The sequence below is a fragment of the Austrofundulus limnaeus genome, unplaced genomic scaffold (assembly GCF_001266775.1).
Source record: "Austrofundulus limnaeus strain Quisiro unplaced genomic scaffold, Austrofundulus_limnaeus-1.0 Scaffold479, whole genome shotgun sequence".
NCBI classification, from domain to species: Eukaryota; Metazoa; Chordata; class Actinopteri; order Cyprinodontiformes; family Rivulidae; genus Austrofundulus; species Austrofundulus limnaeus.
The window spans coordinates 329,119-336,277 of record NW_013952881.1 but is presented as its reverse complement, the minus strand read 5'-3'; the positions used below and the strand labels follow the sequence as shown (position 1 = coordinate 336,277).

The 7,159-nt window shown below is 40.4% G+C and overlaps 1 protein-coding gene across 1 annotated transcript in view; it reads left to right on the top strand.

Moving 5' to 3' along the window:
• The window catches only part of LOC106529956 (uncharacterized), a gene marked incomplete at its 3' end in the record, with an annotated part of 69,553 nt that overhangs the window by 9,460 nt on the left and 52,934 nt on the right, over positions 1 to 7,159 (top strand). Inside the window, 7 exon segments of the mRNA XM_014025492.1 lie at positions 291 to 456; positions 546 to 731; positions 839 to 985; positions 3,805 to 3,949; positions 4,944 to 5,102; positions 5,230 to 5,348; positions 5,434 to 5,622. Coding sequence (XP_013880946.1) covers positions 291 to 456; positions 546 to 731; positions 839 to 985; positions 3,805 to 3,949; positions 4,944 to 5,102; positions 5,230 to 5,348; positions 5,434 to 5,622 — 1,111 coding nt within the window.

The following is a 7,159-nucleotide window of genomic DNA, read 5'->3' as shown; positions in this document are numbered from 1 at the left end:
AATGGGCATGGAAATTTCTCTTTTTTGTATCGAAAAAATATCAAATCGTGAGACTAAAGTATCCAACCGAATCGTGAATTTTCTGTATCGTTGCACCCCTAATTATTGCATTTTTATACTGTTTCAGATCTTTGTCTCAGTGGTTTGCAGTCTCTTGCATTTTCACCTCACTGTATGTTCAGTGTTTAGTTTACTCTGCTTTAACAAAGTTTTATTTACCACTACATGTGTGTAACAGAGGCTTCAGAAAGAAAAACTGGATGCTGATGTCAGTTCCCTGTTTTTGTCAGGCAGCCACTGCTGGATGCATTAACAGCATGTGGCTCTGAAAACTGCATCATTCTATTGACTGACCTGATTAGGAACAAAGAACTGGAGGAGGGGGAGGCCTACTCCTTCCTCACCCCCTTAGCCCTCATCCCTCATCCATCGCCTCATATCATTGGCTCCATAAATGTAGGAAGTTTGTATCTAAATCTCCCGTTTAAACTTCAGGGCCCACTGCTGCCTTCTTTTAGTCAAACTGATCTCTGCTCTGCTTTTAGGCCTTACTGGAGGTCTCTGAGCTGCAGCCAAAGGCTCTGTTGGTTGGGTCTTCTCTGGTCTATCAGTTGTGTAAAACAGTTCAGACTTCCTGTGGTGAAATACCTCAGGTAAAGTCCTTCATACAGACTCTTGAGAAAACCCTGAAAGTGGGCTGTGAGGAAGAGGAACCGGATCAAATTAGGGAGGTACTGTCAGTGATCTTGTAATGTATTTTGTCTCGTGTATCTATTCATAGTGAAAAATGTTGTAAATGCTGCTCGGTTTGCAGTTATTATTGTTTCTTCTCCAACAGCTTTTCTATTCGCTGAAATCAATTGGAAACAGTGGTTTCTCTGTCTTTGCCCCCCTGCTGAATGGCTGCATGCTGAGCCACACTGCTGCTCCGGAGCTGAGACTCGCTGCCATCCAAGCCTTCAGACGCTTTCCCTGCTCGGCTGATGTGAGTCGCTCCTACAAACACTAATCAGGCTGGTAGCTGCGTGATCAGGAGTGGGAAAGTCACAAAAAAACTTCTTGTCTTCTATAATTACCTGTAATTAGACTCACTTTTGTTTAAAGACACACACGTTAACCTAAACATCAACTACTTGCTGAGGGATTTAAATAGTGAATGTTTATAGTTGATGTGGGCTTTTCTGTAACTGAACAGAATGGAAGTAAAACTTATTGTTTTCGGAGCACCAGGTACAATGGTGGAGCCAGTGGGTGGTCACTGGTGGCCTTCACCACCTTAGATTAATCTCTGGCCACCCACAATCATCTGAGGAAACTTTTTAAGGAAAACAAAAACTAGAAAGTGCAATTTCCTCAAACTATTAGGGTGTCTGGTTTACACACACAATATATGGTGGTAGCCATCTTGGATTTGGAATCCAGTTTTTGATAGGGACCTTTCTTTTGTATAAATGCAGCTGCACTTTACKTAGACTTATGGTGTGTTCACACCGAACGCGATTTCAGCGTCAGGAGCATCAGGTTTACATGCAAAGTCTATGGTGAACGTGCGTCGAGCAGAGTCAGAAAGTGCTGCGGCGCGTCAAGCGCGATTAGAGCGGCGCGATTTGAACGAATTGAGCGTTTGACGCGCTTGACGCACAAATCGCTGAAGTTGGAAAATCTGAACTTTTGCAGCTGCGTCAACCAATCAGACTCCACTGTGTGACGTAGTGACAGATTCTCCGACGGGACAGAATCATGTCCACTAACCTGAGACAGATGGACAGGAGCTCTTTAGCTGAAATCGAGTGCCTGCAGTCGGTGTCCTGGCAGGAGATATCCGCACCGATGCAGATCAGCAGCTCATCAAACTGGACGGGACAAAAACAGATCTGAAAGCGAGCCTCGTCTGCTCGCAGCTCCTGGGTGATGAAACTCACCAAATGTCTCTGAATTATCTGATGAATTAATTATCTGATGAGTGCGACGTACTCTTGCACTCAGTAAATAAAGCAAAGCCACTTCCTTTATTTCATCTGACATTAAACAGAGACCGACAGAGGAGGACAGACCGGCAGAGGACGGTGGGGGCAGGGAGGCTCTCGACATGCATCAAGCGCTTTGCAATTTTGACTCGCGCCTGACCTCAAAGTGCACAAGCATCCAACTTGAAGCATTGGACGCGATTTTGACGCTGAAATTGCGTTCGGTGTGAACGCAGCATTAGTTCCTCCTGTGCCGTTCAGCACATTGGGCGGCAAGATGTCTCCATTGGGGTGGATCTCTTGCGACCACTTCGACCTTGTCTAGGTGGATATCTAGGGCCTTGAGGTCATTGTGAAAGGTACGGCGACAATTCCGCCTGTGATACTCTTGCCCCCCACCCCACCCACCCTCCCMCCCACATGATGGTATCCATTGGATGGTGGTTTTCAGTTGACGTGTTGCTTTCTGACAGAAGACATGTCCAGCAAATCTTAGTCAGTGCTCTGTCACAATGTCGTTCAGAGGACGCAAGGATGCAGCTGCACACCGAAATAAAAGACTGTACCTCACCTATTTTTCAAGTTATCAGCTCACAAAACAAAAGGACAGAAGGAGGGTATTTCCACGTGCTCTGTGATAGCCGTCAATAAAGGCCAAGTATTTTTTGAAGGCATGCATATTTTTGACAGTCTTTCATGCAAAGTTTTAGACTAAGCCCATCTTATATTGAAAAAGGACAACATTGTGAGTGTTTTGGTCAAGTCAACTTTAGTTCAATATTTGTAAAATTGCAGTGGTGGAGAAAGTACTCAAACACTGTATTTAAGTAAAAGTACAGATAAACAGACAAGAATGTACTCTAGTAAAAGTAAAAGTACCACATTAACATTTTACTTGAGTAAAAGTAAATAAGTACTTGCTTTTAAAAATACTTAAAGTATTAAAAGTAAAAGTACTTACTTAATGTATTCCCTAATGGTCTACAATATCATGAAGTGTGCCAACTGTATGTATACTGTATTTTAATACATCAATGGTGCCATTTTAGTGAACAAAGCTGCAGATAATGCATAGTTTTGTGTTTACACTCTGTGACACTGTTCACACTTGGACTTGTGATTCTATGCATCATCACGTATTGTGACAACAGCTGCATAAGATGTAAATTCACCACCAACCTCCTCTATCAAATCTCAACAAGTCATTTTTTTGAACCAGTTAAATAAGGCCATGAACGGCACATTTCCTCCATGGTGGAAACCATTGTGGGCATGCTGATGCTCTGCTTTTTTATGAAGGAGGGTCTAATGGTACTTTCCTGCTTTGTTCAATGGACCAATTACAGCAATTCCCCCTCTCGCCACTGATTATTTTCTAACAAAAAAAAAATCAAATAAACCACAAATAAAATAAAATAAAATAAAAAATAAATCAACGTGACATGAATGTACTTTGTAATTCAATGCATTACTGAAATGTAGTGGAGTAGAAAGTACAGATACTTAATGTAAAATGTAGTGGGATGGAAGTCAAAAGTACCCATGTTGAAATCTACTTAAGTAAAGTACAGATACATGAAAAATGTACTTAAGTACAGCAAGAAAGTACTTGTACTTAGTTACATCCCACCACTGTAAAATTGACAGAGTTGTTGCAAACGTTGATTATTTGCGGCAACTATCTTGATTTTCAAAAAGTTAATCTGAGACATAATTACCTGCCTCCACCTTTTGGCGGTTGGTGATGATGAATGTTGGATTATAAAGTGATAATTGATTCAGCATGAGCAGAGGTGGGGAGATGAGTGAGAGTCTAACATCAGTTTCCTTCCATTAGCGCTCGGTGCTGTTGCAGCTGTACAGCTCTTCCCAGGAGGATACGGAGGTCAGGATTGCTGCATACCAGCAGCTCATGCTCTGCCCCGACCAAGAACTGTTTGAAGTGGTGAAGACGACCCTGAGGAGCGAGACATCCAGCCAAGGTCTGCTGTGGACCTTTGTGGTACAGCAGAAATGTCCAAAATATGTTGTAGAGTCTAAAGTTAGGGATACAACAGTTTTAGACAGAGTACAGAAAAAGGAATATTTGATGTTCTGCAGTATTTTTGAAGCTGTTTGGCAATAAGTTGAGCAGCTCTGCTAATTAATATTTATCTATAAGACAATGATCACATTAAGTGGTTCATTCAGGTTTGACTGTTACTAAGGAGAAAAAAAACAGGATTTACATGTTTCATTAAAACTTACAATATTTTTGTAATTTGGTAGTTAAAGAAATAGTGAGTACTAATAAATTAGAACCAGAAAAAATTATTCTGAATAAGAAACCCAACTATGTTAAAAATACTTAAAATGATGAAAGTGTTAAAGGTCTTCATGACTTAATTTCCACTACATCCATAAAAAAGCAACAATACAGTTTGATTTGTGTAAATGTTTCCTAACTCCCTTACCTTACTTATTTCTTGCCCAAATAGTCTATCTATGATCTCATTAAAAAAACTCCTAAAATATTGTTATGGCTTTAGGTTTCAGTATGCCATCAAAGGCTATCAGTGTACCCATTTGACAACCTGAATAAATCACCTGAATCACAAATAGCTAATTGCCTGTTTGTTTGTCTGTGGTTTCTTTCTGTCTCCATCTTCTACTGCTTATCAGTGGTCAGGTCATGGAGGCAACAGACAGCTCCTCCCAKATGATCCCACGTAGTGCAGGCCAGGGGACATATAATCCCTTCAGCAACTTTTGAGTGTGTTCTTGTGTCTTTTCCAAATGGGGCATTCCCACAGTACTGCCAAAGGGAGGCATTTTGTGATTCATCCTGATCAGATGAAACCACCTCAACTGATTCTTTTCACTGTAGAGCAGCAGCTCTACTCTGATCTCCTCACAGCCCAAACACCCTTACCTGGGTGACATCATATTCATCTTCTTGTAAACCTTTTGCTTTCTTCTGGTTATTTTTTTGTCCAGTTGGATCATTTGTGTGGAGTCATCTTTCTAATGTCCTGAGGAGTGAGGACCCCATGAAGCAGACCTTAGCAGAGTCACTGCCTGATGACATCATCAGCAGAGATTTTGAAGCAGAGTTTTGGAAATATTCCTCATATTCAGACCACACCTTTGCTTCAGGTATATTTATACTATTTTAGGCCATAATTGAAGAAACAAACTTGTCTAGATGTTAACATACTGAGGCACTGAACAGCGGAGAAGGATTTAAATGTGTTTGAGGTGTAAGCAGTTTTTTATGTTTCAGGTCTTGGAATCAAAACTTTGGAAACATCTATGATTTTCTCTCCCAAATCCTTCCTGCCCAGATCTGCCTCTGTAAACCTCACAGTGTATTTTCATGGCAGGGCTCACAACCTTCTGGAAGTGAGTGATACATTTATTAGAATTGTATAATCAGAAAAAACAAACAAACAGATAATCTCAATCACCACTTTTTTCCATACCTCAGGTGGACCTTCACGTTGAAAACGCTGAGTCACTTTTGAAGAGCGTTTTTGGTCACGAGAGTGAACCTTCTGCTGAAAATGGGAAACAGAAGCCGAGACAGAACAGGAGAAAAACAGATGACGGCCACAGAGGAGAGAAAGAAACGTGTTTGTCCAACACCAACAGATATCTGAACCAGGCCAGGGCAATGGTAGGATCTACTGTGTGATAAGACTGAAGGCCTGCACACTTTGTCAGATTTTAAACTCTCAATAATCAAAGTAAGCTTTGCAATAATGAATATTCATCAATTAATGTAAACATTAAGTGGGCTTTAATGGAAACCGCCAAAGAATCTTAAATTTATCATGAGCTACAGGGGTTAGACAATGAAAGTGAAACACCTGGTTTTAGACCATAACATCCCTTTCAGACAGCTTCCTCTTGCGTCCACAGTTAATCCTGTTGGATGTGGTTCGTCCTTCTTGGTGGTATGCTGACATTACCCTGGATACCATGGCTCTTGATACATCACAAAGACTTACTATCTTGGTCACAAATGCACCAGCAAGACATGCACCAACAATTTATCCTCTTTTGAACTCTGGTATGTCACCCATAATGTTGTGTGCATTGCAATATTTTGAGCAAAACTGTGTTCTTACCCTGCTAACTGAACCTTCACACTCTGGTCTTACTGGTGCAATGTGCAGTTAATGAAGACTGGCCACCAGGCTGGTCCAATTTAGCCATGAAACCTCCCACACTAAAATGACAGGTGTTTCAGTTTCATTGTCTAACCCGGTGCTACATTGCTCTATGTGTATTAGCTAGCATGACAAACTAACAAGCTAAACTGAGGTCCTCCATCCACATTTTTAGTTGCAGGCTGAGTCATTTTTGCATTCCCCTCTCTGTCATGTGGATGACGACACTGAGCTAATATATATGGTGATAGCGTCTGTGCTAGCGCTAAGGCTAACAGGCTAAGGCTAACAGGCTAAGCTGAGATTCTTCTTCCATGAAGCAGCTCTGTTGTCCTCCAATCATATTTTCAGTTACAGGCTGAGTCATTTCTACTTTTTCCTCTCTGTCAACGCTCTCTGGTTTCATTTAAAAGAGACAATCTTCAGATATTGTCCAAGATTAACTATCAGGGTTGATAAAGCTTGCTAGCAGCCTCGCACCGATGACCTATTGACATCATCATTTACCCAGAATGCTTTGTGTGTAAATAAAATGGCTCCATCTATGTACCATCTATGTAATACATTTTTTAAAATTCAGTTTAATAATTATAAAAACTAAACAGCCTACAGTGTTTTTACAGTCTTTATTTTACAGTTAAAATATGTTTATCAAATAAAGTCTAATGTTACAACTAATCGTGGATACCTTTAAAAATATCACAAATAAGTTCAAAATGTCCTTGAAATCATAAATTAAAATGTGGATATCACCTGTTCAAAGATTCACTCTGCTGAGGTAAACTAGAGGGAAGTTACAAAGATTTTAGTAAAGAAATAACTCAGCGTTGTGCATTCTGCACAGGATGGACCATTTTGGTGCCATTAAAAAATATTAAGAAAACTTTTCTTCTTTTTTCCCCACACATTTGTCTTTCAATCAGTTCATGTAAAACAATGAGAAAAGATCATGTTTGACTCCAACTGGAGTATTTTTAAAGTAAAATCAAGTGTAAGAACAACTTTCAAAACACAGCATATTTTGATATTTGCTTTGACTTG